Genomic DNA, 27,488 nt, shown 5'->3' on the forward strand with positions numbered 1-27,488 from the left:
AACCTGCGGGTTAACCACCGGTTGGACCGGCGTCTATGGAGAGTTCGTCTGGGCAGCCTATAGCATCGGACTATGATCTCACACACACACACACACACACACACACACACACACACACACACGCCGTCTGAAGTCCGTTTGTTTGTTAAATGTGTGTGTTTTCCACCCAACCACAGCAGCACGGAAACAATCAGACGATCAGAGGAGGAACGCTATCGAGGACCAATCCGCCGACGCAGAAGCCGCCGAGCCCTCCCATGTCGGGGCGTGGCACGCTTGGGTGAGGTTTTCAGATCAGTCGGCGTGGAAGTGAGAATGATCGCGGTACTTTCGGCGAGTTCGGGATGCGTCCCGGCGAACCCGCTCGTGGTCTCCGATCATTTTAATTCCAAGGCGTGAACTTCCAGGCCGCGGCGCGTCCAGCAGGGTGAACCCGATCGGATTTGCGCTCCATCATTCCCGTCCTCGCGGTTCCTAATCTGCGCTTTTCGTTTTCTACTTCGGGGCAGGAGGAACACGCAGTTCAAGACCCTGGAGCCGGTGAAGCCCCCGACGGTGCCCAACGACTACATGACCAGCCCCGCCCGGCTGGGCGGCCAACACGGGCCGCAGCACAGCCCGGGTCGTACGGCGTCGCTCAACCAGAGACAGCGCACGCACAGGTAGATGAGGATCCATCCTATTCGTAGCCACGCCTCTCTAGCGGGAACGGCGTCTCAGTTTTCCTTTTGCTTTGGGGGAATTTGGTTTTGTCAGCTGTGAGAAAGGGGAGCCGGAACTTCTTTAAAGCCAGTTGAATTATAAACAGCGGAATATTTTGGGTGAGGGCTGCATGAGAGACGAGGCTCGGTGCGGTTTATTTCACTGAGAATAAAAAAAGATGGGGGGGGGGGAGGAACACTGAGGAAGAGAGGAATGGGTAAATTATGTAGGGCTTAAGGGGGGGGGGGGGGTTGAAGTGAGACTTTCACTTCAAAAGAGGGATGGCACAGCGTTGCTCAGCCTTTATCTCCAGACGCAGACGCCGAGCTCCCACCCGCCCCCCGGCGTCACTCCCAGCGCAATCCCTGCTGGATGTGCCTGGAGAACCCCGAGGTGAAAGAGTAGAGAGGGGGTGGGGGGGGGAGATGTGAAAGAGATGTCACTTGAAACGCATGAGAGGAGGAGGTCGGGGGCTCGTTAGGGCCGAGGAGCCGGGGGGAGGAACTGGAGCAGAAATGAGGATTGGTCAGGTCAGTGGTCCCAGACTGGGGGGGGGGGGGCGTTTAAACCGGTTCAGCAGGGCAGACAAACGAGCTCCAGTGTCACGCCTGATGATGTCAGCGTGATGAATCAATATCACCGATAATACCTGCTGCTGAATAAAACGACATCTTCCTCTTCCTCCTCCTCCTCAGTGGAAGCAGCGGGGGGAGCAGCAGCAGGGAGAACAGCGGCAGCAGCAGCATTGGCATTCCCATCGCCGTGCCGACGCCCTCCATCCCCAACTCTGCGCCAGGTGAGCGTTGCCAGCGGCGACGGGTCCGCACCTCGTCCAGGAACACTTTTCTGGCACCGATTTTCCAAAGTGAAAAAACAAGAAAACAGTTTTTTTGCTTGTTTGAGGTCGTGTCTGAGCCGGGAGACGCGACATAAATCGCTTCTTAAATCATTGACAGCCTTTAGCTCCGCCTGCTGCACCAATGAGCAGTAATCGAAACATATGGATCAGGCATCAGGAGACGAGTCCTCCAGCGGTGATGCGTGCGTTCAGGAGCTTTACTCGGAAAGGCGTGAATGTTCTACGGGACATTCTCAAAGCCGCCGTTTACCAGGCGGGGATTACGGAGCTTTATTGTGTTCAGAGCACGACCGGATTTCTGTCTGCGTAAATAGGCCAAGCTGCAGTACACCGTACACAGTACACAAGCACGCAGTACTGCAGTACACCGTACACAAGCACGCAGTACTGCAGTACACCGTACACAAGCACGCAGTACTGCAGTACACCGTACACAAGCACGCAGTACTGCAGTACACCGTACACCGTACACAAGCACGCAGTACTGCAGTACACCGTGCAGCAGCTTTTTCTTTTACCTCAGTGCCAGGAATTAAGAACTAGCCACAGCTCTCTCCCTGCAAGATGGTCGCCATGGAAACAGTCAATTCATACCTCAAAGAAGCGCCGCGCCGCACCGCGACAAAGTTGAATTGCTCCTCCGGGGAGGGGGGACGGGGGGGGGGGTTCTTGAGTGAAGTGACGGGATGTTGCGTGAGGAGGAGGCAGACGCCGTCCTGCCTCGGTGTTCCACGGTGACTAACGTCAACGCTCCTTTCAGTCCCGCCCATGTTCGCTCCGCCTCCCCCGCCGCCACCTCTTCCTGCGGCCGGGCTCGGCCCTCCGGCGGCACCTCCGCCGCCGCCGCCGCCACCCACAGGTGAGAGTCCTCGCCGTGCGAGGCCGCTTCCGGCGCCTCTGGTGGTGGATAATCAGCACGGTGGGGTGAACAAATCAGGGCGTGGCCGAGTGTCCAGCCGTTCACGCCGCTAGCGAGGTGATTGATTGTCGCTGCGTCGTCGTGATGCAGAACGTGTGAACAGACTGGGCACCATTCTCAACCCTCATTGGTGACGGGGCTCCTTCATGCTTTGTGATTGGCTAATAATATCATTGAATTTCACCCGCACAGCTCTGAATGGTTCCTCGCTGACCTTTGACCTGAATAAAATCCTGCGTCATTAATGAATATGACTTTCATATCCTAAAAAATACAGAATATGCTCTCCCAGAATCAACCTCTAACATTTTAGCTCCATTTGTAAATAATGAATCATGGCTCGTTGGGTTTGAGATATATTTCTGCTCTCCTTTACTTTTAAATTCTAATTTATGTGACACAAAGGTGACTTCCTGCTTCAACCGCTTTTGATTGGACGACAAAACAGGTTCACGCTAAAAACATTTTTATCTGGTTATCAGTTTTATTGATGGAACCGTTTTTGTCCTAGCCGTGCGTGTGTGTGTGTGTGTGTGTGTGTGTGTAGGTGTGTGTGCGTGTGTGTGTAGGTGTGTGTGTCCGTCCAGCGGCTGCTAATCTGACTGCATCTGGATTAAAATGACCGTTTGAAAGGTTTTCCACACACAATCTCAGCTCTAATCAAACGTTCTGCCGGTGACAATGAGGACACGCCCGTTTGCTGACTTCCTGTGGCTCCGCCCTTCCCTCTCCTCGCCTGTTATCCAGAAACGTCAACAGGAAAAACACGTTAACCCTTTCTCTCCCTGCCGGTCCAGATATTTGTGCAGACTTCCACACACGGAACCGATAATCAGTTTTTCTCTTTCCTAATGATCTCTCTCTCTCTCTCTCCGGTCTAACCCCTCCCTCCCTCTCTGGTCCTGCCTGTCTTCCCTCTCTTCCTCTGGGTGTTTCTATAGCGGTGGCCCCCGGGCCTGGTCTGGGCCCGGCTCCAATGTCCCAGTTTGGAACCATATCGCGGCAGATTTCACGCCACAACCCGTCCAATTCCTCCGTCTCCATGGTTTCGGCCACGGGCACCTACCGCCGGGCGCCGTCGGTCACTTCCCAGTTCTCCTTGCAGCAGCAGCAGCAGCTCCAGCAGCAGCAGCAGCCTCACGTTAACGGAGGCACTCCCGGATACGGCCAGAACTCCTCAAGTAAGCCCCCCCCCCCCCCACCCCCCCGTCTCCGGTTCACGCCTCCTTTCTTTTCACTGAAGCACAAAAGCTCACACTTTATTTTTCTAAATCACGCACAATCACAAACTAAAGCAAGCTAACCTTTAGGTGCAGGTTGAGCCTTTTTATCTCTTCCTTCGTATCGATGCAGAATATCTGCTCCTGATTCTACAGATGATGTCTGATAATGTGTTAAAAATCACATCCAAGTCCGTTTGATTTTCATGAATGAGCCATTGCCTCCGTATCGGGATTTCAACATGCAAAATAGGCGGGCGGGGTTAGCCGGCTAACTGCAGAGTCATTCATTTTTAACGGCCCTATTTCAAACAATAACTTTATCGTTTCTACAAAACTACTTTCAGCGGAGGAACCGTCCGACAGAGCTCGGATCAGCTCTACGTTTGTGTCTGACGTTTGGAGATCTGATCTGTCTTTTCCTTTACGTCATGAAGGTGTCGGCTAACAGGTCGCGGTTGTGTTTGCTTGGGGTGTCCTCTCTGCCGCCCGTATTCTTGGTGACTGATGGGCTCTCTTTCTCTCTCTCTCTCTCTGTTGCCACCTTCTTCCTCTGCCTTTCCTCTGCTGGCTTTCAGTATCTACTGCTCCTCCTCCTCCTCCTCCTCCCATGCCCCAGCTGACTCCACAGATACCTCTGACTGGCTTTGTGGCCAGGATGCAGGAGAGCAGTAAGTGAAGAGGCTCAGACATACTTTCCTCCTCATCTGTGCCAACGATTTCCCTTTTCCAGAACACCCAGCATGCATCTTGCCCGCCCCTTCCCCTCCTCTGTCCTCATGTGCTGATGCATATTTTTTTAGGCGTGTAATTCATGAAATGAGCTCATTCTGTTTAGAACATCCAGCTGTGGGGGGGCGGGGCAGGGGGGGGGGTCTAACTGACAGCTCGGGGTGTGCTGAATGCTCATGCAGCGCTGCAGGGCAGGCCTGAGGTGAATGATAATGTTTATGCAAGGGAAAAGGTGCCACAAAACAATACTGGAAGTCTGCCCTCTGCTGGTCAGACTTCCGTACTGCTGCCAGATATTACACGAGCAGAAAGCGACAAATCTGCATGGTACGAGACGCTAACCCGCTAAATAGCACGACTCCGCTGTTCTCCGTGTGCATGGCGTCACAGAGGATGTGTCCTCTGACATCGATGCAGCCTCCCAAACCGTTAATGTTTCAACACTCTTCTGCACGCCTTCCCGTTCGTTTTGCACGACTCAGCCGCCGCCCCCCCCCCCCCCTCCGCCCACAGCAGGCTCCTGCCGACCGGCGATCCATCACCCGTTTAACGTCGGTCGTCTTGTGTGTTCCGTCGCTCCAACAGTTGCAGACACGCCCACCCCACCTCCACCGCCGCCCCCGGACGACACGCCCATGTTCGACGACTCTCCTCCCCCGCCGCCGCCCCCGCCGGTCGACTACGAGGAGGAGGAAGCGGCCGCCGTCGTGCAGTACAACGACCCCTACGCCGACGGGGACCCGCAGTGGGCGCCCATGAGCTACATCGAGAAAGGTTTGCTCCGAGCGCACGCCGTTCGGTCGGGTCCGACCCCGGGGCGTGTCCTGAACGCTCCTCTCCTCTCCTCCGTCTTTCAGTGGTCGCCATCTACGACTACAACAAAGACAAAGGCGACGAGCTGTCCTTTATGGAGGGGGCCATCATTTACGTCATCAAGAAGAACGACGACGGCTGGTTCGAGGGCGTCTGCAACGGCACCACCGGACTGTTCCCCGGCAACTACGTGGAGTCCATCATGCACTACGCCGACTGAGGGGACCCGCCTTTATTTATTCAGTCACATCATCACCCCCCCCCCCCCCCCTCTGAGAGACTGACCGCAGCAGCGATTCGACTCCAGACAGGCGTAGACGTAACTGTATGATCCCCTTTTGACATGAAAGAATGTTCTTTACTTACTGATTGCAGACAAAATGAAAAGTAATATTTGGTTTATTTGGGTGGGGTTTTTTTTGGGGGGGGGGGCATTTATGGACGATGTAAAATAGTTTCTATAGAATCAGACTCCACGTGTTTACACCGGTCGAACCTGAAGACGGCGGCCGCGGAACCAATGAAACGCGGCTTCCTTTGATGTTTTCACGCCGCCAGCCGTAAATAACGTGAGCTGCAGCCACTCGGGTTTCTGCAATGTGAATGTCGGTGATGATGGTCTCCATAGCGGTGCCCCGCCCCCCCCACGCCGGCGGTGCCCAATACTGTATACGGGCAGCTCCTCCTGAAGAATCGGTGTTGGCGTCGAAGCATGCTAGTTTTCGGAGAGATGACGTAACCTTCAGTTTGTCGCCGTCGTGCTTCCGTCATGTAAATGTTTCCACCTTTGATTTTTACGCTGTTGAAGTCAGATTTTTTGTTTCTTTGTCTCGCCGCCGCCGCCGATTAGCCACAGACTTAACTTTCATGCATCCGAACGTTTGTAGCACAAGAACACGTCGATCGCATCACTTCAAAGCCGATCCGATTGAAACCTCCGGCCGACAAGCAGAGACAATTCAGATATAGTGTAGAACGCTGTAACGGCTAACACCCCCCTCTGACGCTCTGAACACGAAATCCTGAGCGGCGCAGGTGCAAAACGTCTCACTGAAATCAGCCAATCACCGTTTCAGGATTCTGCAGCTCGTTTTAACTTCGCTTTGCTTTAGTATTTCCAATTCTTAAAACGTGTTGCGGCTCCACGGGTCGAACCCGCGGAGGCTGCCTGCCCTTCATTTGTATATATATTATATGTTGATCGAAAAATTCATGTACAGTCTTTTATAATAAACAATGCCATGTTCAACAAGCGTGTTTGTCTGGTCACTGGGCAAACAGGAAGCAGCGAAGGCTTACGTAAAAAACAACACCAAAGGTTTATTGAGCACAGTCATGGTGGAAGTTAAGGCCGCGGTTGTTCTAGTCAAACGCTCGTCTGATCTTTTGGCCTCTGAGGCACGGACGGATCCAAGCGAAGGCACCGAAGACGTTCCGCCTCCGCCGCATGTGGAACCACGATGGCCGCTGCGGCTCGGCTCGTCTCGCGGCGTGGCAGGCGGCGCCGCCACGTCGCAGCTTTCAGTGCCGTCTCGTTCAAGGTTAAAAGTTTCTCCCGGTTGCACTTAACCCCAAAATTGTTGTTCTATTATCTGTACAGATGCTGTTCAACCAAACCCCTGATTTCAGTGGGCGTCGACACTTCGACCGCCGCTGAGGCGGGTCTCTCTGGACCAATCGTGTCTCTCAGTTTCATTTTGTCCGTCACTGGCCTGCGTTGGCGCCGTGGAGTGGCGGGCGCTCTCCCTCCCTCAGGTCGCCATCTCAAGCGAAGAGGCTCACTTATCTCTGGTTAGCACCATCTCCGTTAGCCGGATGAGGGCGTCCCTCTCCGGCGACGCCCGCAGGCCGCTGATCTGCCTGATGGCTTCTTGGCAGTAGCGCCGGGCCAGATAGTTGGTCTGCTGCACGCCGTCACTCTGCAACAGGAAGAGGAGGAGTCAATCCAATTTAGATTCTGTACCCAGAAGAAACATCCCGTTTCCCATTCATTTTAACAACTTGACTCGAGTTGTTTTTGTGTTGAGAAAACGGATTCACGTGTTTTTATTAACGGCTGCCTGCTGCTCGTACCTGAAGGACGTACCGCCAGGCCTGATCCACGTCTCCTTTGGAGCTGAACCGCCTCATAATCATCGCGTGGAGCTCAGGAAACTAGAAAAACCAACAGAATCAACCGCCGGTGCCGACGCCACAGGTTGTCAACTAAAAACGCAATCCACAGGACGGCGGTCCCACCTGCTGGCACGCAAACAGGACCGGGCCCGTGGCCAAACCCAGTTTCAGGTCCGCAGCCGAGGGCTTCCCCAACTGATTGGCTCCAGATGTGAAGTCCAAGACATCATCAACCAGCTGTGGGACGGGGTGGGACGAAGTTAACCCATATAAACGTGAGATCGGGGTTTAATCTCACAGACGAAGGACCCGACAGTGAAAATGACCTGAAACGCAATCCCGACGTTCCTCCCGTACTGGTAGGCTATTTCATGCACGTCCGGATCAGAGTTTACCAGGAGAGACACCTTCAAGGAATTTGAGGAAAGAGGAGACGATCAACGGAAGGCCAGGGGCCGCCCACGCCGCCGCATTTACGCAGAGACAGAACGTACATACTGCTCTACAGCTGTTGGCGATGAGACTCGCCGTCTTCTTGAAGGTTTTCTCCAGGTAGTGTTTGAATCTCTCGTTCTCGTTCTCTTTGGAACCCAGCTGCATGAATTCACCTGAGGGGAGGGGAGGGGAGGGGGGGGGGGTGTCACCATCGGTGGAGAAGAGAGCATTTATCATTTGACATTCTGTCTCTGGTCGCTAAAAAGGTGTCTTTTAAGGGTTAAATCAGGAACGCCGTACCTCGTACCAGGTCCTCCATGATCTGAGACATCGCTTTCACCACCGCGACGTTCCCGATGCGAGCCAAGGCCATGGAGGCGGCAGAGAGGATGAAATCGCCGGCCAAGATTGCCTTGAATCGAAGCGGGGGGGGGGGGGGGGGGGGGGGGGGAAGAAAGTCACGGAGAGAAGAGAAGAGTGGGCACAAATCCAATCTAACGTCTTACCTTTCTTTCACCCCAAATTTCATTGATTGTTCTCTTCCCCCTTCGTTTGTTAGACCCGTCTATGACATCATCGTGCACCAGGCTGGCGGCGTGGATCATTTCGGAGACCATGGCAACGGCCCTCTGTCCCGGCAGCAAATCCCTGCAGACGATGACGAGTTGCATGAAATCAGGTGAAATAAAACCATCGCGTGGTATTTTACAGGAAGTACCGCCTCTTCCTTCTGTCCCAAAGGTCACTCCAGGTTAGCCGGAGCGGCGTATAAAAGACGCGCCTTACCCCGAGATGTTGCTGTGGATGTTGAGCGCCCGCGCCATCAGGACGACGATCAACGGTCGGATGGCTTTGCCTTTGCCGTCAAAGTAGTAACCACATAGAAACTTCAGCTCCTCTTTGGACACAAACAGCTCCTGTGAAGCAGAGCAAGAACATTCACGTCTTTATTTCTGAAGCTAAAGATCTCACGCTGAAAACGCACCTTCCTGATGTCGTCGTAGAAACTTTGTAAATCTTTCTGGGCTAAGGTGAAGGGGTCCTTCGGCTTGGCGTCGCTGTGCAGCCTCCTGCGAGAGCAGAACCGCAGCGATGGATCCGGCAAACGCGACCCGCGTCTGCAGAGGAGGACACGAACAGCAACCGTAAAACAGCGCAGTTAGCCGTTTGGCTAACAGCTTCAGAGAACTCACCTGGCGAGCGATGAGGTAAGGTTGTTTGGCGTTATCCGTCTCGCTGGCGCTGCGGCCCGCCCCTGAGGGATCGGATAACGTGTGACTTTTATAATTTACTGTAAAGTTTTATAGAACTAGCAAGATAATGATCGGCCCGGTTAGCCCCACGGTCGTAGAGGTTCATGAGGAGGAGGATTATTGCTGATACAGCACGACATGTTCTTATTTTCAAGAGACACGAACAACCTGAAAGAAATTAACACGATAAACAGATGTTGAGGTTTAAAATTCTGGTAAACAGTGCCTGTAAATCTGTTTATAACACTTGTTATAAAGTCTATCCAGGTTCAAAAGTGAAATAAACACTTGAATATATGGAAACAACTGAATGGGAACCAGAGCAGACATCGGTTACATTTCAGGTTAGCATGTTTCGTGAAGGACGGAGGTTCACGCACTTGTCCCGGGCAGGTCTTGACCCTTAAGCCGGCAGCGTTAACCCTTAGCAGGGCAACAACCCCCTGAAAATGTCACCACTGGTTCAAGACGTTCTTATAAAATAGTAAAACCCTTGTGAAGGATCAACAAGGCTACATTAGCATCGATGAATCAATGAAATAAATGATTGATTAGATGGACACCGCCACCGTTCACGGATGCCGGCTGATCGCTCGGAAGCAAGTGTGACCTTCCAGGGTTTGATCCGGTTAGCGGCATGCTAACGCCGCCAGAAGCTCACCTTGTTCCCCGGCTCGGAGCTCCTGAACGCCGGCCCCACGCGCGACACGGCCCTGCTGTCGGACTTCCAAAAGGTTTCAAATAAAAGCGTGTTCGTGCCGCTTGTCGTCCACCTCCGGGTCTGCCTCCACCAAGGCGCCGCCATGTTCCTGTTGGGCGTGCATCGAGAAAAACATGTCAACGGAACCGGAAATCAAGCAAGCGGTCGTCACTCGATGACGTCGTTAACCAGGAAGTAAAGTGAAATGGCTTGAGATAACATGACTAACTTCTAAGAAGACAAGTGGTAGATGTTATTTATGTTTTGTCCCGATAAATGTATAAACAGCATTTTCTTAATGGGCTCTAAAATAATGTAGCCTAAATTATTGAGTGCTAGTAGCTGGGAAGCTAACCGGGAGCTAACGCTATTAGCGTTATTTAGCCGAGGTGGAGTGACGTCCTGAAGCATGTAATCCTAAATTATATTTCGTTTTTTAGGTATAGGTTAGGTTAATTCACCTAACTTCACTAGGCTAATTATTTAAACGTGGTGTTGAGTGTGTTTAATTCTCAGTACGTTAATATAATCTGCTTTGAGCTATAATTTTCAGTAGATGTCCTTTCAAAGAAAAATGTTAATCTCATAAAATGTGTACTAATATTCTGAAGAGATTCCATTCTGTGTATTTCTATTTTAATTTCCATCCACCCATCTTTTATAATTTGTCCTTTGCAGGCCGGGACTGTGGGTGAACACGGGAAGAACATGCAACCTCCGTGCAGGAACAAACCCAGATGTCTAACTGTTATCGCTGCTTTTCATTTACTAAAGGATAAAAATGTCCACGCTTCACCTTGTCTTAGTCTTTGCCCTCTTTTCACGCGTGTACGTTCTTGAGTTCTGCCAAAACGGTGTCAGTGAATGCACCGCCGATGAAAGAACACCGTTAGACGGCGTCCGATCTCGGTGGAACGCGAGTGTTTCAAACCTCCGTCGAGACTTGGACCAATTCATCGTATCCTGCGAGAAGCTCTTGGGTAAAAAAAAAATGGATTCTTCTTCGTGGCAGGGGAGAGTATTTGAGTCGATATAGTGAACGGGTCGCCGCCCTTCTGTTCTTTCTGCAGAAGCATTCCCAGCAGATGGAGCCGACGGCGACTCCGTTCGCACCGTGAAGAACTGCATATTCTCCAAATCCACTCCGACCCCTCTGAGAGGCCCGTTGAGGCTGGCGGCCGCCTCCCAGGTAGAACCGTGACGACGTAAATGCCCGCAGGGACGTCACGATCCATTCACATTCATGCTTTCCTCAACAGGATGTCATTGAAGGCATCTTGGACGTCGACATGGCTGCAACACGATCGGATGAGTTTCTGCGGTACGCCAGCGGCGGCAGGCTGCTGCCCGGGTCTGTTCCGCTGGCGCACAGATACGGAGGCCATCAGGCAGGGCCGCACTTCCACCCGCATGTGTCGTTTAAACTGGATCTCATGAAAATGTCTTTCTGATTATCCTCCTCTCCCTCAGTTTGGCCACTGGGCAGGCCAGCTGGGCGACGGCCGAGCGCATTCCCTCGGTCGGTACACCAACAGGTGAGCGCATTCTCCCATTGGACGGCTTGTATCATGAATATTTAACGCCTCGCGCCTTCACTGCAGGAACGGAGAGGTGTGGGAGCTGCAGCTCAAAGGCTCGGGGAAAACTCCGTATTCAAGGTGTTTTCTTCCTCCTCTTCCTTTTTGGCGTGTTAGCGGACGTCACACGACGAGAAGGAATGAAATGTTTCTTTTTTAACGCAGGTCAGGAGACGGCCGGGCTGTCATCCGATCCTCTGTTAGGGAGTTCCTGTGCAGTGAAGCCATGCACTTCCTGGGCGTTCCCACCAGCAGGGCTGCCAGGTGATGCAACAACGACAACATACTAAGAGTCCTGTGTGTCCGGATGCTTTCTGTCGCTAATCTGATGATCGTTTCAGTCTCGTTGTGAGTGACGAGCCGGTGACGAGGGATCAGTTCTACGACGGCAATGTGAAAACAGAGAGAGGTGCAAACTGCTACGGAACCTGAGTCTGAGTCTTTATCAGTGACATTTATAAATAACATTTATTTTACCTTTTTGCTTTTGTATTTCTTTCTTTCTTTCTTCTATTTTTTTAACAGGAGCCGTCGTCCTCCGGTTAGCCAAGTCCTGGTTCCGGATTGGATCTCTAGAAATTCTGTCCCAAAGCGGAGAAGTCGATCTCCTGAGGCGAGTCTGGTCACGTGGTCGAAACGCTCGTTCTCATTTTATGAACTTCTGCGTCATTTTAATCATTGAACGCTTTAGGAAGCTGCTGAACTTTGTGATTGAAGAACACTTCTCTTCAATCGGTTCAGATGACCCGGATAAATATTTGGTGAGTTAGTTAAATGTATATATATAGCCATTATGATTTGTTGAACTTTCTGTTCGATTTAGTTGCGTTTGCTTTTTCCAGGTATTTTACTCCGCTGTTGTGAATGAAACGGCCCATCTCATCGCCCGGTGGATGTCTGTTGGGTTTGCACACGGTAAGAACCTCGGCCCGGCTGAACATGTGATCCCACCGGTGATACCTGCCGTGTCTCATCCCTACAGGTGTGTGCAACACGGACAACTTCAGCCTCCTGTCCATCACCATCGACTACGGACCGTTCGGCTTCATGGAGTCGTACGACCCCGGTCGGTATGGCGACGAAAGGACTGACTTCCCCGTTCTTGTCGAATGTCAGACGACGTCGTGCTGTTGCAGATTTCGTGCCCAACGCCTCTGACGGCGAGGGCAGATACCGCATTGGCGCTCAGGCCGACGTCGGACTCTTCAACCTGGAGAAGCTTTCGGTGGCGCTCAGTCCGGTGTTTTCTGAAAAACAGCGGAAGGAGTGAGAATCATATCTGTGCGAGGAAATCCTCGAAACGTGTGTCGTCTGCCTCCCCAGCATGGAAAGTATCTCCAAAAGGAATTCCTTGTCTCCTCTTTCTTTCTCAGGGCTAAAACTGTTTTAGGAGGATTTGCAGAGATTTACCAAATGAGGTAAGCTCCACACGTCTCTTAAAGTGTTTTCTTTCACCTCTATCTGCTTGAGATTTTTTTTTTTTTAATGTCGCCGACATCTCTTTGTTTCTATGACAACCGGATTAACAGAATGAGATGGATTATCTGATGGATTGAGTTGAAACTTGGTGGAAATGAAGCGAGCGATTCCAACAAGGCTTCGTTCGCTCAAGAGTGTCCCTCCATTGTTCTTAATTCCCTCCCCTTGAGATCGGTTGAATTCGCTTGCAGCGTCTGCGTGTCGCGGTCCGCCCCGGTAATATGATGAGTCATCGTTCTGTCTTTTCGGGGGGGGGGGGGGGGGGGGGGGAGAGATGAAGATGAATTGCCTTGAGAAAATTATCTTTGTTGTGTCACGACAGCGGTTTCTATAATTTCAGGTTCCATCAGCTCTTTAAGGCTAAACTGGGGCTTCTGGGTGAAGAGGAGGGCGACGGCCACCTCGTTGCCTTCCTGCTGAAGGCGAGTCGCCGATGGATTCTCAGCGTGACAGTTCGTCGCTGTCAGCTAAATACCTTTGATCTCAGCGTCTGGATGTTTTTTTAAACTTTAAATCTATTTCACTGACGCCTCCCCCAGATGATGGAGGAGACGCAGTCAGACTTCACCATGACCTTCAGGCAGCTCAGCGAAGTTTCACTAGAGCAGCTTCACCGCAAGAACGTCACACAGGTGGAGCGACGCGTCACATCTCTGGTTCCGGGGTTCGGATATCGGTGAAATCGGATCGGAGTTTTTAGAATAAGGTTTTTAGAAAAGATGCTCGCTTGTGACACTGTTGTGGATAAACATGCAAAAATGAAGCCAAATCAGTGTTTTAATGATGACTTAAAGGACTCTTGATCTTCTTTGTTATAAGATGTGGGCTCTTGAAGACTTGTCATCCCACCTGCTCTTCGCTGATTGGCTCAGGACGTACCTGCTCAGGCTCGGCAGGTGAGTAAAAAGATTTACCATTTAAGTCATTTTAGTGCATGGAAACAATCTCAATTTTGCATCACGAGATGCTGTTTTTTGGATTATATCCTTGTGGAAATTGAATTTGACACATTTATTTCCACCTTTCAGGCAACAGAAGGATTTGGATCGTCAGCGCAGGATGAAAGGTGAAGCCCTTCACCCACACATCAGTGTTTATTTCACCGTTAAAGATGTAAAAGTCATACGTTTCCTACGCTGTGTGGCAGCTGTGAATCCCAGATATGTGCTGAGGAACTGGGTGGCAGATTCCGCCATAAGCAAAGCCGAGAAAAACGATTTTTCAGAGGTGTGTGTTTGTTATTTGTTATTTCGCGTAATTAATGTTTCATATAATTTGCTTGTTGGTTTGAACTTGGATGCATTTCCTATTTCCCTCCACTAGGTGTCGCTGCGGCACCGCATCCTGTCCGCTCCGTTTGTTACACATGAGACTGCAGAGGAGGCGGGTTATGCAGCAAGACCTCCACCCTGGGCCAAGAGGTTAAAGGTCAGCTGTTCTTCTTGATCAACTCTTGGATGTAGAAAAACACTTCAGTGAGATGCTATTTGACACACGTTTGTAAACTAAATGGAAGATATCTGGTCCGAAATGTCAAGGTCATAAGATCATCCTCTTTTATTTGTATTTTCTTAATGAAATTGTTTTTATTTTTCCTCTTGACAACAAAATAAATACTGCAAAATGCTTCCGTGGATTCCGTCCCGTTCTATTTGTAACGATCTGGCTTTACGCTATCGCCACAAACAGGAGCTCGGTCCAGTGTCTCGCACGTCCGGGCAATTCCAAGGTGTGATGCGGATTATGGGATGGTTTCCGGGGAGGTTGTTACTGCGAGAGACGCATGCAATATATTGTGTGTTTATTTCAGTTTCCAATGACAACAAGTTGATAGGAAAAAGAGACAAAAGTTCAAGCTACGGCGGATGTGTGCAGGTAACTTTATATTTACAGCGCTCCTTTTAAAAAAACGTGACAGTATTTATAACTGTAAACATTCTGTTTGGAGTATATTTATAAACTCCTACTGAACAGAATATCACACCTCAACGGAAGCGTCGTGACTGTCACTGATGTCGAGCTTTAAAACTCGTTCCAGAAGCATCTTTCCTCGGAAAACTCCTAAACTTCCTAAAATGAACTGATGAATAAAGACGTTTCTGTAATGAGGCCACGCCCGCTGGACTCATGCGTGACGTGTCTTTGAGAAAGGAAGTGTGGATCCCCGTTTCCTGAGGGAGTCTGTGTGGACTCCAGCGGGTTCCAGCTTGATCAAAGGTGAAGTCCTCGCTCTACTCTTACGTGATGGTTTCCGTTCCCGGCTAATGAGCGCCACGCTTCTTGTTCATGGCCTGCATCAGTTCTGACATGAAGTCTCCACCCTGTCCCTGCATCGATGGCGTAGTCCTCTTTGGCGGCGCAGGGGGCACCTTCTTCACGGGATGCACTGCCGCTCTCGGGGCTGCAGCGGATGGAGGTGGAGGAGGAGGTGGTGGTGGAGGAGGACCTCCAGCTCCTGTGAACATTGGAGGAGCTGCAGGAGGAGGAGGCGGTAAAAACCCTGGATCTGGAGGTGGAGGTGGAAGAAACTGGGTCATGCCACCGAAACTAGCCGGGGGAGGCGGTGGTGGGAGGGAGCTAACTGGCGGTGGGGGAGGTGGCAGCGAACCAAAGCCAGGGGCAGGAGGCGGGGGTGGAAGGAAGTCTGGAGGGCTCTCTGGGGCATCTTCGACTGGTGGGGGCATCGGTGGAGGAGGGAGGTTGTCCATCGCAGGTGGAGGTGGAGGGAAGTTGTTCGGTTGATGCTGTTTGGGTGAATACTTGGCGGCCGGTGGAGGGGGGAGGACCGGGTCTGGAGGTGGCGGGGGGAGGTTGTTGGCTGATGGTGGGGGCGGAGGCGGAGGAGGAATATCCCCCCAGTCCTGAGGAGGCAGAATAAGACATAATGATGCTACATGAGGGACACATTTGTTTATTACCTTTCATCAATGGAGGGATCAATAACAAAAAGAATCATTGGTGTCAGATGAAGAGGTCCGTACCGTGGAATCGGGTTCTGGTTCTGGTTGGGGTTCCGGGACATGACCGTTGGCCTGACTCAGCAATTTCCCTATAGCAGAGAAGAAACGGAACCACGTCTGGGTCACGTTGCTCCGGTGAAGCGGGGCGGCTTGAGGGCCCGCCTACCTTTGATGGTGGGGGAGGGCGTGGAAGGGGCCCGCCTACCTTTGATGGTGGGGGAGGGCGTGGAAGGGTTGGAGCTGGATGGAGAGCTGCGCTTCGTCCACACGGCGCTGACGGCCTCCTTCTTCTTCGCGGTTTTGTAGTTTTCGTGCAGCAACGCGCCGTACTGGGCATGAAACGGTGGAGAGTAATGAGTCCAGGTGAGACGGAGGTTACTTCCTGTTTGCCAAAGCTTAAAGGGTCAACTCACCTTGGCGACGCGTATTCCGGTTACCCACAGGTTCATGGTCCAAGCGTCATCGCAGCACAGGTACTTGATGTACTGCGATTCTTTTTGGATCTGAGGATGCTGTGAAGACAAAACGTTGAGTCGCACTGGAAAAAAAAAATACTACGACTGATCAGAGATCATGAAAAAAAAGATCAAAAGTGATTCAGGAGATCCAGATATCTGTCTTCTTTCTCGTTCCCCAAAATGTGGTGCCGATTCAAGCCGACTGCTGACAGTTGGTGATTTGTATATGCTATGCTAGTAGCGGTTAATTTAGCCTGAGGTCGTTAGCCAGCCGCTGAAATGCAGAACTGGAGGATGTCTGGTGAGCCCAGTTCTTTTAACTTTCAAACCTCTTCAGAACCACAAGCTGCTTCAGTTTCATTTTTGCATTGCGTCTTCTCCATGCTAGCACAGCTGCGTGACTCCCGAGACCACAGAGCCTGTGAGACATGACCGTCCTTCCAGAATGCCCACCCTGACAGGTCATTTTCCCCTTTTCGTTGTCTGGCAGCATCTTTTCTCTCCTCATCCATTTTGCTTGTCCTGCTGATCGTCAACGACGAAGACAGTTTCTGCTGATTCTACAGGTTCCCAATAGTTAGGGGAAAAGAGCAGAAACTTTCACTTCCCCTTAAGGCTAATTCTAGCTTTCTGCCGTATGAGTCAGCGTTTCTCGCACTTCAAGAAGAGAAGTGCAGTCATATATTTCAAAGAGATATATGTATCTCCTTAAAAAGTTTTTTACTTCCTCCTGTTAAACATCATATATTGAATTTTGCCTCTGCAGTAAAGCAACCAGGATACACGCTGGCCAGATTTAATGCTATCTCACCTTCAGAGCGAAGCAGAAGTCGGTCGGGGCTTTGTATCTGCTCTTAAAGTCTTTGCCGTAGTAGACGTTTAGATTGTCCAGCTGGACAAAGCAGGCGAGATCCCGGGACGACTGGAAAGCAATCGGGACATTTTGTTACGCTTCGATCTGCAGCATCTTTGCTTTTTTACCATTTTCATGTTCTGTATAAATGCTATGCTCAGGAGTCAGAGCCAGCGGCTGTAAAATGCGTTTATAGCCTGCTCTTTGCAACAAAATAATGTTCCTCTCTTGACCCCTGACCTTGGTTTTCCCCTTGGGCACGTAGTAAATTCCCGAAGCCCTCAGCTGGAAGAGCCGCTGCTTCCAGGATTTCTTTCCGTCGTCTTTGAGGTACATCACCGCCTCCAGATCGGGAACGATGATGGAAGAACTGCAGAAGTTCTCCTGCAAGAGGCAAAGAAGGGATGAAAGGGGGGGGGGTCAAAAGGGTTTAGGGTCGCTCCCACTGGGAAAAGTTCCGCTGTGAAGGAAAGATTTCACTTTGTGTGGAAGTTTTACCTGAATTAACAACTCCTTGCCTTTGTCATTTATGTCTTTGAGTGTTTTCTTGTTCTTCTTCCATAGATAAAAGTTCTGTAGGAGTAACAGGTAGCGGATTGATGATTAGCAATGCTAGCAGGATAGGATACGGACGTGTGTGTGTGAACATGTGTGAACCATTTCAACAATTCGTTAAAGGAATATCTTCAACCCTTCTGACACTCCTTGGGGGAAAGAAGTGCAGACTTCTAATTGTTAGCATGCTAGCATATCAAGCTAATCGCCTTCCTGTTGCCATACCTTTTTTTCTAGCATGTTCTTGTCCCAGAGCAGCAATAATGATTACGTTATTCTAATAACGTGATATAAACGCAGACCTCCATCTGGTCAGAAATAAAACGCTGAATAAACGTTATTTTTTATCGAAAAGTCGACTCAAATTTAAGCCCATTAAGTTTCAAAACAAAACATGGGATGTCGTCATCCTGAGCAAAAGAAAACCAGTTTAAAAGAAAATCTATATTTCCTAGCTGTGTTTTCATTGTGGCGAGGAACCCCAGAGGGGAGTTCTGGTTCGGTAGCTCTGAAGTTGAAATTGTAAAGGACGAACTGTATAAAACAGATCCATCTTTCAGTGGAAGACGTGATGAAGCGGTTTTAAAATGAGAATATCGTCCTGGGTTTTCCAACAGACTGAATCCATTAAACGCCCCGAGATTATAACCCATTCTATCAACAAACATGCCAACATCTTGATGCATCTTTCCCGAAGCTGTTATGTCTGATATATTACAGTGAGGACGTAAAAACGGAAAGGTCGTCCCGTCCCATGTGGCTGAACGGCGTCTCGTCATTCAGACGATTGAACGGTGAAAATAGCCAGATGTGTGGAGATCTGCACAAACCAAGGCCGGGAGCACCGAGGTGGGGTTTAGGGTTAGGTAAATAACGTTTAACGATGACGGGACAGACCTGCGGGTTCTTGAAAACCTCTTGTTTTTCCGGCCGTTCCTGAAAAAGGATCTTGTTCTCGCTGTCCCTCGTCCACGCCAGGAGAGGTTCCACGAGGTTCTCGTGGTCTTCAAACGTTCGCTCTGTCAAAGGAAAATCAAATCAGACTCCATGCTTTTTTACGCGAGCGTCAAAGTTTGTGTTCTTTAGGAATTTTGTCATTTTCACTTTAACCATCAACCACAATTCAGTTTTATTTCTACAGCGCCAGATCAGAGCAGAACATTATCTCAAGTTATTTGACAGGTGTAGCAGGGAAAGACGGAACCCAACTTGTCCCACAAGAGCAAGCAGACGCTGCTCTTTCGACTGTAGTTTAGCCTCATTTACCGAATACCAGCGGAGGTGGAGGTAAGCGTTTTGCTGCCAGGGTTCCGGTGCATCGTTTGACTGTTGCAGTCGTTAAAAGGATGGTGTGACTTTTCTGCTTCAGCGAGTTGAAAGTCCTTTTGAGCTGCATTAAACCACATGGTGTGTTTTGGGGGGGCGCCTGGTGAGCACATGGCTGGATTTAACGGGACGGTCGTAACCGGAGTTGCTGTCTGTGGGTGTTTTATAGGGCACGACTCGGCCTGACATTTTGTTGCTGAAACCGAAGGTCGGCACAAACGTGAAGTTTCAAGCGTGGCTTCAAAATGTCTCAAACTATTTTTATTGTTTTCCATGGTCGCATCATCACACGACCTCGGGGGGGGGTTACCGGCGATGAAACCCCGTCCAACCCTGTGTTTATGAGTCAAAGGACGCCTTGCATGGACGATGTGCTTTAAATAGCAATCTGTCAGAAATAACGGCTGCTTGAAAATAAACCGCGTTGGCCAAACGGCAACATTTCCTCGCGTCGTTTGCGAAGGCGTCACTTTTACCATCGGATGCAAAAAAGAGATGTGAAATAATCAGAAATAAAGAAGAGAATTCCTCTTAAAAGTATTTGTGTACAGCGTTTGTTGTACTTGGTGTCGATTTCTCTTACTTATATTATGCATCTTTCTTATATAATTAAATGTAGATAAATTAGATCATTTAAACTGTTCAAATTATTTTAAATCTACAATCTGATCTATTAAATGACTGCACACAAAGTTAAGGGGAACTTTCACATTAACGTAATATGTTTACTCTAGCGTTCATTATTCAAGAATTCATATTTTATGTTTCTTTTATTCCCAGCGTTTCCATCTGTAATTATATAGTTTCGTGGAATTAGGTGGATTAATCAGGAAAAATCTAGAATAATTCCAGGTTTATCCTTTAATTAAATGCCTCACAGCTGAACTAGCTGCATATAAAATTACTTCATTATAACTGTAGAGCAAAATAATATTGACTTGGATTTTGTCACTGATGGGAGCTGATGAATTTAGCACCAGTGTCTCATTAAAGCATTTTCAGGATGGGGTCAAAACGACTCCCCCGGCCATGATACATACGGTTGGTTTTCATCAAATCTGAATTATCTCCGTATAAATCTGTTGAAGCTGTTAGTTAACCTAAAAAAAAACAGGTGGTGAAGAGCAGATGGAGGATCGGAGGGCGAGGCAGCCGAGGTAAACATAGCTGAGACGGCCCAGACAGAGGATTGATGTCATGCGGCTTCCTTTTTCACATGACACGGTCTGACTGGCGGCGTCCCACAGGGACAATTAAACTCTCCTGTCTACACCGTAAGAGAGGATACAGGAAAGGGGGACGAATGATTGGAGCAACATCAATGTTTCATAGTGAGCTTGTTCCCGTCCTGCCAGTAAAAACACCGTCCATCATCTGCAGCTGAGTAAAACATCCCGGCCTGCACAATGTAGGTGTTCACCTGATCATCCGTTCAAAAACGAGACAAAGGCGTACGCTGTCGGAGCTGTAGCGTACCGTACGTTACCCCGCTGCGCTGCTTTCACGCTGCTTTTCATATATTTTTTCAAAATCTGTCACGAGACGACCACAGATCGAGCCACTGCTACAAAGTGTGTGTCTCGCAATACGCTGATGACTCACTGCTTTATCTGCCTGATGCTAATGACACAAGGTCCACTATTGCACGTATTCTAAATGCTGTATTTCTGGAACTTACCGAGGTGCAGTTCGGGGTTGGTTTCACACAGGCTCCAGTCCACATTGCAGTCGCAGTGAGTCTTCGCAAACAGGTTGTCCATCACATCCCTGACGCTCTGCCTCTCATCGACCATCAGGGTCTTAGAGCTGCCGTCGTTCAACAACACTTTCACCACCAACTGTCAGAAAAAAAGGAGCTTGTACTTTACTGGAAGAAAAAAAAAGAAGCTTTTTACCTTCATTTGGCGCAAGAGGGGGGACCTCTAAATAAAAGCACAGATGGTAGATGACATGCTATTTTATTGTGTTTCAAGTCATCACATGATGCTAAGCTAGGACAGATTCGGGAGCGATGTAGGTCTTGACAATCAGCCAGTTTCCCAAAGCGTCATATTAATTGAGGTGTTATTGATTTTGTGTGTGTGTGTGTGTGTGTGTGTGTGTGACAGACTGATGTTCAATGATGCTGTGGACAGCAGCAGTTGTGTCTGAAGTGTGTCATCAATCCGAGCCTGGAAGCACCTGCTGCGTGTCTGTTTGCCTGCTTAATTACAGGCTATGACAGTAAATCGTTGTTTCTGTTTCCTAGTTTTAAGAGTTGGGACATCAGCGCTTCTGTCTCTCCAGCTGTCGTACATTTATTTTTTTAGCAATCTCTACTCTTTTGTATTTGTCTCTTTTTGGCCGATGCTCAGATTAATTTTTCACCGGAGTGGAGCAGTGCTTTCCTCACAGTCTCACATGGCTTCACGCTTCCTCTCATCTGAAACAAATCCAGCTTTGGAAAGCTGAGGAGTTTCCCAGACCCAAGGTCAGCCAGTCACTCGTGCTGTGTCATAAAAATTTGGGTTTCAGAGATGTTATCGCCGGAGGATTTACGGCGTTAGATCACATATTGCTCGGTTTCAACCGTCCCCCGGAAAACAATCTCGGTTTGGCGTGGAGCTGAAGCATCACTGGACATCAGTATTTTTCATTTTGCAGTACATGTCTTCAAAACACAGAATTCATGCGAAAGCATGCTCTGAAAGCTTCAGGGCCTCAGCCTGTGGCGTTTCCTGCCAGGTGCACCTTGCTCTTCTGTCTAACAGCTCTGGGACAGATGTTCCTGTGGCCTGCGGGTATTTATATCTGCACACACACACACATTCAGCTTCTTTGTGCAACTCGCACCCGTGTAAGGGTTAACCCTTGGCTTTTACAGCATCAGTCAAATGTTGACCGGTGGGAGAGCGTCGGCTTTCATGCAGAGCCGCATCTTCATCATGCTGAAGTAGCCACCCAAACAGGAAATGAAGAAAAATGAAAGTGGCCATGCTTTTATGCGTTTGAACATTACGTCCACGTAGCCGAAACTCACGCTACTCTTCAGTGTTTGATCGTCTTACCTTTTTCACTTTAGCTTCTTTGAGCTTCTCCAGGGCGAGTTTGATTTTGTCTGCCTTCATCTGAGCCTCAATTTCCTCCTAAAAAAAAAGGGGGGAAGTTTTAACAGTGTGCTAACCGCTGAGACTAAAAGAGCTCCCCAGAAATGCATATGTTGGGAGCCGGTTCTGTCTTATTGGATGTTTGTGTGGCCTGTGGTACACAAACAGTCAGTAAATAAGGAGAGCGCGTCTTTCTGCTTCCTGTTTAGAGATTGAGTTTTAGTTGCGGATTATTGTGGTACTTTCCTTGGAATTGTACATTTATTTTACACCCTGTTTTCAGAGAATCTTAATCTTAATCTTACACATTGCACACTGACTCACCATTGTGGGTTTTGCTGACTGCGGGGGCGGAGGAGGTAAAGGCGAAGCAGCAGCAGAGGCTGGGGTGCTGTCATTACTGCTGGAGTAGCCGGTGGGTGGTGTCGGGGAAACGAGGGAGGAGGAATGGCATTTTCTCGGGTCCTCGGGAGGCGACGGCAGGTCTGGAGGCGCCTGGCCTGGCGGGGGCGGTGATGGCGCCTTCAAACCTTCTATTTCTGCTGCAAGCTTCTGTTCTGAAGCGCTGAGGTCAGCCACCAAGTCAGCCATGAGCGCATCCAAATCAGTGTCTTCCAATTCATGGAGAGACTCTGGTGAAGAAAAGAACTGACTCAGGAACAGTTTAAATGTTGAAGAGGAGGATCAAATAGTTGTTGAAACAATCTAGTCTGTTACGCAAGACCTTCTCTCTTCAATATTAGACTTTTTACATGTTAATATGCTTTAAAGGATTCAAGAAGTCCAAAGAAAGCTGAGCCAGGGTGTTGGCTAGTTGGCCCTTGACGGGACAACGCGAGTCGGGATGTCACTTCGGGCAAACTTTTGACACTTCCTGTTGCACAATCTCGCTCTTGTTTTACCATCAGCCGTGTTTAAGCGTAGCCTCAACCTTCCGGTGCAGCTAATCGTTGTCCATTCACCTCGCTAGCAGCTCGATTATTTCCTAGTAGCTGATGAAACATCTGATATATCCTGTCCTGCCACAACTGCCCACTGCCATTGTGAAAAAAAGGAAACCAACACCAAGCTCTCTCCGTGTCATTTCTAGAAAAAGTGTCAAGTCACCATTGAGGTTGGTGAAACCACCCATGTAGTGGACTTCCTTGAAGGGGCTTGGGGGAGACGCAGGAGGTGCAGTTTCCTGATCGAGACTCTGCAATGAAAGATGAACAAGTTGGATGCGTTTAAAAAAATGTGAACGCAACATCTTAAGGGCCACAAAGACCCCCCCCCCCCCCCCCCCCCGAGGCTACGCGAGGTCAATACACAGATTCAGGGCGTTCTGGAACATCAACTGTCCTCAAACACAGGGAAGAAAGTTCAATGTGGACACAAGAAATCGTACATCTGTTTTCAGGCTCGGCCCCTAACAGAGCAGCTACTGTGTGTGCTCTTGGGCCCCACTGGTTAAGACTCAGTGGAGGTTTAAAAAAAAAACAAAAAGACATCAAAGCGGTCAGACGGACTTTTCACAAAGAAAATAATGTGTAATCTATGAGTTTGACCTTCCCGATATCTGGTACTTTATGATGCTAATTTAAAAGAGTAAGACTTTGAATGGTTTATGGTCGTGACTTGACTCACCTGAGTCAGGAGATCCATCTCCCCCAGCAGATCGCTGAACATGGCATCGATGTCATCCATCTGTTTAAAGCAACGCAAAAAAATAAATAAAAAAGCCTTGTCAAAATCAATCTGTGGGCGAATCCACTACGAGATGAGAGCCCGTTTACCGTTCGGGCAAATAATCCCCACTGATTAGACGCTGTTGCCATGGCGAATGACAATGAATGACTGTATGGAGAAACAAATGTAGTCAGAGGTCGGACCAGGTACTGCTGCTGCATTGCGAGCGTGCGGTTTGAGATTCATGCCCTGAGGTTACGCTATCTTGCAAAACAACCCAGGCAGAAAGAAGAAAAGTCTCTACTCGTAACTTCCAGGCGTTCGCTTTGAGCCGGTTCGGCTACGAGGACGTAATGTTCAAGCGTGTTGCAGCTTGCTGCATGTTTTCAACTGGAAAGTGCAATATTTTTATTTAAATAATGTTGCATTATATATTTCATGGGTGTTTTCTTTCACATTCAGATATTGTTCTGACTCATTTTGCAGTATGCTTCACCCGTATTTATCTGTTAAATGAATAGTTCTAACTGTGGTAGCATGTGAACCCATTGTTTTACCCCAATACACGGAGGAAGTCACAACTTCCTGTATATATTTCATTTTTGAAATCATATAGGAAATGGTGACATGAAAAAACCACTTGCAAGCTTCACGCTGCCATTTCCTTTGCTCACATTATGTGACTGTTGAAAGCCCTGAAAGCAGCTAGTTTGTGTTCATGCATGCAGTTCATAGCATGAAACTGATGCCGCGGTGAATAGATGCTTTTAAAATCACACAAAGAAGCGATAATTTTCTGTCTTGATGACAATAGTTTGTAGGAGGTGTGTTGTCAGAATAGCCTGTAAGAATTATTGGAAAAAAAACTGTTTAATTTTATAAATACTTGATTTTAGTGTTAGTTAAGACTATTGGCAAAAAAAGCTAGCCTGGCTCTGTTTGAACAAAGTCTGCTTGGCATCAATTAACAGATTGAATCCATAAAAAACAAAGCAAATTCATAGCTGGAGCTAGGCTAGCTTTTCTTTCGTGCATCCAACGCTTGTGCTAAGCTAAGCTAACTGGCTCCTGGGTCTAGCGTCATACTTTGAGTGCAAACATGCGAGTCATATATCGATCTTCTCGCCAAACCAAGCCGGAACATAAAGTTTCCATTCCCTGCTAATCCCTTAAAATTGACCCCTAATATATAAGAAAATCTTTGACTCATATTTGGATGAGACAGTTGGGCATGACTAACGTGATTTGAAGGAAGAATTACTGATGCTTTCAAATGAGCTCATTTTTCCATTTGATTCCAACATTGTTCTCCGTGAGGTTAGCCGGATAGAATTTTCATTCAATGACCACATTTATCCACAACAAAGTTCACATGTTAAAATCTTATGGTTGCATCAGATGAAGCTGCAGAAAGAAGGAATAATAAAAGTATTCACTAAAAAAAAAGATAGTATCAAAATCCAACATCTGTTTGTGGATTTCCGGGAACAGATGATCTTTACATGGAAAAGAAAATCCTTCTGCATCCATGCTGTCCATGAGTCACCTGACAGTTTGTTTAAACATAATGCCGAGTTTTTCTGGACTTGACAACCCAATCAGATACCATCTTAGCGACTCGACACATTTACGGCATTATTTTATCCACATCCAGCTGGACAGTCGAGCGACGGCTCACATTTCTCCAATGAAATCTCAAAATCTAAATCAAATAACTGCTCCTCTCGTCACAAAGTGACAGCACTATTAGCTTTAGGATGAAAGGCCGGTCACGTTGTGGTTATTGAGCAATATAACGGCAGAGTCCACCCGACTCTACGGCAGCTTGATTAAACTTATTCACCACAACACCAATAATAACAAAATAATAATCAGCTTTGTCAGCTTTTTGAAATCGACTCGAGACGACAGATCTTGTACGCAACGTTCTAAGTCTGGTCTGTGTTCACCGTTAACTTCAGGTCTAACGTAACAGAGGTGTAACTTACCTTTTTAAAGTCTACGACTCCTCAATTCACCAGTTAGTTTAAAACCGACAGCTTCGGGGACATCCCTTCAACTCCTAAATATCATTTACTGCCCAACTGCTAAAAAAAACGAACCCAATTGAGCATTCAGAGGCGGTTGCATCTGCTTCTTTGACTCCTCGACTTCTTCCTGCGTAATGCGGAAGTTCAGGTCCAGGCCTGTCGCTGCATTCCTCACAAGGGCTCAAAACGTTCGCAACGGTCTTGTCTAGGCAGCGCTACAGCGTCCCCTGGAACAGCCTCCTTATCTCCAGACAGATATGACCCTGATCGACGACCGCTCGTGCAGACGTTGCAGTTCTTTGGGCCAGTCGTATGAAAGGCGAGGTTTGAGAGGAACGCCTGATTCAGCAGGAGGAATGTGTCGGTTAATTATTGACCACGCTGAAGGTGATTTACGGCAGGTAGTTAGCAGCAGTTTGTTGCCTGGATCTGTCGCACCACACTCCAGCACTCACAGGAAATGCTTTCACTTACACTTGAGCACTTTTTTGCCTGTAGTTAAGGAGGAAGTATCTTGAGATACTGGTGTGGCGCAACAAGGTCAGTTATCTTCAGCGGAGAGTCGAGCTGCGGAGCTCTGAATAGCCTCCGGCTCTTATCTGACGACGCGGAGGCAGATAGCGCTGCTAATTTGCATTTCTCCTTGAGTCAACCTGGGAGGCCAAAAAGCAGGATTTCTCATCTGGCAGAGGGTCCATTACTAGACGTCTGTTGACCTCCACTCATTTCTGGTCCGGTTTTGAGCTCTGTAGGCTGTTTAGAGAAGAAAATACTGCTATTAAGAAGCAGCCTCCAATGGGAATGGCCGACCGCCCTCTCTAGGGAAAAAAGCCTGTCATCCGAGAAGCTGAGCGCCACGGGGAGAAACCAAAGAACCTTGAACACCTCCAAGAGCCTTTCATGGCTCGTGATGTATTAAGCAAACGACCGGGTACAGGCATGTGCTCCGACTGTCACTCATTTCCTTTCTCTTAAAGGGGTTGACAAGCAGATGGTCAAAGGCCGGCTCCCATTAGCGGCGAGTTTCTCCTCAACGCCAGCAGAATATTTGTCAAACAGATCCAGGCAGTAAGAACTCTGCAGCAAAGAGAGGGATGTGTTTTCCACCTTGTTGGTTCTGCTCAAACATCACAGTCAAAACAAACTGTGCGGGATTATTCTTTAGGGTATTTTTCAAAGACGACATGCTTATATAAGTTCCAAAACTAAGTCCTCCCTGCCATAATAGCTGGCTAGTAAAGTCTCCATGTGCACCGACACACCTCGTAATACCTTTCTCCAGTTTCTCTGAGCTGAAAGAAAACGGGGTGATGATGACAAAACCAGCGTGCACCTTGCAAAATGATAAGCGTTTCTCGAAGGCTCCGCTGCAGAAGACAAACTGTCATTGTGATGACGTGAAACGGGACGAGGACAGGAGTGTTGGACTGCCCTCTGTTTGTACTCGGCTGAACTGTACACCACAAACTCCTGGGTGGCGCGACGGCGTCGACGCCACCGTGCCGGAAGTTCACTAAATACTTCACGCGTGAGTGAAACCAAGTTTGAATCGTTGTTTTCAAGATGTTAAAAACTCACTGTGACTCAAAACAAGGGAAATAAAGAATTCCAGAAAGTCAAAATTATGAAATAATGACTCATATATTTCAACTAACGGTAATCATAAAAATTTTAAATAAGAGCCAAATTGATTATATTTTGTAGTCTATGCATTGTAAATGACTTTAATGCCTTTGAAAATGTAGATG

At 48.7% G+C, this 27,488-nt stretch overlaps 4 protein-coding genes across 4 annotated transcripts; 2 read left to right on the forward strand and 2 right to left on the reverse strand.

Annotated features, from left to right (window-relative positions):
* Positions 1-242: 242 nt before the first annotated feature.
* On the forward strand, positions 243-5,504 carry LOC137903598 (abl interactor 1-like). Its single transcript, XM_068747723.1, has 7 exons — positions 243-280; positions 510-662; positions 1,398-1,498; positions 3,422-3,640; positions 4,282-4,371; positions 5,018-5,206; positions 5,290-5,504. The coding sequence occupies exons 1-7, from the start codon at positions 258-260 to the stop codon at positions 5,463-5,465; spliced, it is 951 nt and encodes a 316-aa protein (XP_068603824.1). The 5' UTR covers positions 243-257; the 3' UTR covers positions 5,466-5,504.
* A 1,064-nt stretch (positions 5,505-6,568) lies between these two features.
* pdss1 (prenyl (decaprenyl) diphosphate synthase, subunit 1) lies at positions 6,569-9,864 on the reverse strand. The gene is made up of 11 exons (XM_068748021.1): positions 9,710-9,864; positions 8,989-9,050; positions 8,781-8,913; positions 8,582-8,712; positions 8,302-8,443; positions 8,096-8,207; positions 7,859-7,968; positions 7,687-7,767; positions 7,484-7,597; positions 7,319-7,399; positions 6,569-7,164 (listed from the first exon to the last, which is right to left on the reverse strand). The coding sequence occupies exons 1-11, from the start codon at positions 9,851-9,853 to the stop codon at positions 7,024-7,026; spliced, it is 1,251 nt and encodes a 416-aa protein (XP_068604122.1). The 5' UTR covers positions 9,854-9,864; the 3' UTR covers positions 6,569-7,023.
* A 59-nt stretch (positions 9,865-9,923) lies between these two features.
* Positions 9,924-14,261, forward strand: LOC137904115 (protein adenylyltransferase SelO-like). Its single transcript, XM_068748278.1, has 20 exons — positions 9,924-9,943; positions 10,523-10,728; positions 10,819-10,937; positions 11,008-11,136; positions 11,219-11,283; positions 11,350-11,406; positions 11,491-11,589; positions 11,667-11,734; positions 11,851-11,942; positions 12,021-12,086; positions 12,168-12,240; positions 12,308-12,391; positions 12,462-12,591; positions 12,699-12,743; positions 13,145-13,226; positions 13,344-13,436; positions 13,624-13,700; positions 13,833-13,870; positions 13,952-14,031; positions 14,128-14,261. The coding sequence occupies exons 1-20, from the start codon at positions 9,924-9,926 to the stop codon at positions 14,248-14,250; spliced, it is 1,746 nt and encodes a 581-aa protein (XP_068604379.1). The 3' UTR covers positions 14,251-14,261.
* Positions 14,262-15,057: 796 nt separating this feature from the next.
* Positions 15,058-25,707, reverse strand: apbb1ip (amyloid beta (A4) precursor protein-binding, family B, member 1 interacting protein). Its single transcript, XM_068747889.1, has 15 exons — positions 25,699-25,707; positions 23,669-23,728; positions 23,150-23,237; positions 22,367-22,674; positions 22,004-22,081; positions 20,635-20,794; positions 18,528-18,649; positions 17,574-17,648; positions 17,316-17,459; positions 17,034-17,144; positions 16,178-16,276; positions 15,970-16,093; positions 15,786-15,853; positions 15,347-15,665; positions 15,058-15,256 (listed from the first exon to the last, which is right to left on the reverse strand). Exons 2-15 carry the CDS (start codon positions 23,726-23,728, stop codon positions 15,066-15,068), a joined length of 1,947 nt encoding a protein of 648 aa, XP_068603990.1. The 5' UTR covers positions 25,699-25,707; the 3' UTR covers positions 15,058-15,065.
* Between the last annotated feature and the right edge of the window lie 1,781 nt (positions 25,708-27,488).

Source organism: Brachionichthys hirsutus, chromosome 14 (genome assembly GCF_040956055.1).
Source record: "Brachionichthys hirsutus isolate HB-005 chromosome 14, CSIRO-AGI_Bhir_v1, whole genome shotgun sequence".
Classification (NCBI taxonomy): domain Eukaryota; kingdom Metazoa; phylum Chordata; class Actinopteri; order Lophiiformes; family Brachionichthyidae; genus Brachionichthys; species Brachionichthys hirsutus.

Bases quoted from the DNA above. Each gene is read 5' to 3' on its own strand.
- LOC137903598 (XM_068747723.1), top strand. From the start codon at position 258: ATGTCGGGGCGTGGCACGCTTGG. The intron at 281-509 runs GTGAGGTTTTCA...ACTTCGGGGCAG, and splicing joins TCGGGGCGTGGCACGCTTGG to GAGGAACACGCAGTTCAAGA. The intron at 663-1,397 runs GTAGATGAGGAT...CCTCCTCCTCAG, and splicing joins CAGAGACAGCGCACGCACAG to TGGAAGCAGCGGGGGGAGCA.
- pdss1 (XM_068748021.1), bottom strand. From the start codon at position 9,853: ATGGCGGCGCCTTGGTGGAGGCAGACCCGGAGGTGGACGACAAGCGGC. The intron at 9,051-9,709 runs GTGAGCTTCTGG...CCGATCCCTCAG, and splicing joins GCTCCGAGCCGGGGAACAAG to GGGCGGGCCGCAGCGCCAGC. The intron at 7,768-7,858 runs GTATGTACGTTC...AATTCCTTGAAG, and splicing joins TCGCCAACAGCTGTAGAGCA to GTGTCTCTCCTGGTAAACTC.
- LOC137904115 (XM_068748278.1), top strand. From the start codon at position 9,924: ATGACGTCGTTAACCAGGAA. The intron at 10,729-10,818 runs GTAAAAAAAAAA...TTCTTTCTGCAG, and splicing joins ATCCTGCGAGAAGCTCTTGG to AAGCATTCCCAGCAGATGGA. The intron at 14,032-14,127 runs GTGTGTGTTTGT...TCCCTCCACTAG, and splicing joins AGAAAAACGATTTTTCAGAG to GTGTCGCTGCGGCACCGCAT.
- apbb1ip (XM_068747889.1), bottom strand. From the start codon at position 23,728: ATGGATGACATCGATGCCATGTTCAGCGATCTGCTGGGGGAGATGGAT. The intron at 17,145-17,315 runs GTCAGGGGTCAA...ATTGCTTTCCAG, and splicing joins TGCCCAAGGGGAAAACCAAG to TCGTCCCGGGATCTCGCCTG. The intron at 16,094-16,177 runs GTGAGTTGACCC...TTTCATGCCCAG, and splicing joins CCGGAATACGCGTCGCCAAG to TACGGCGCGTTGCTGCACGA.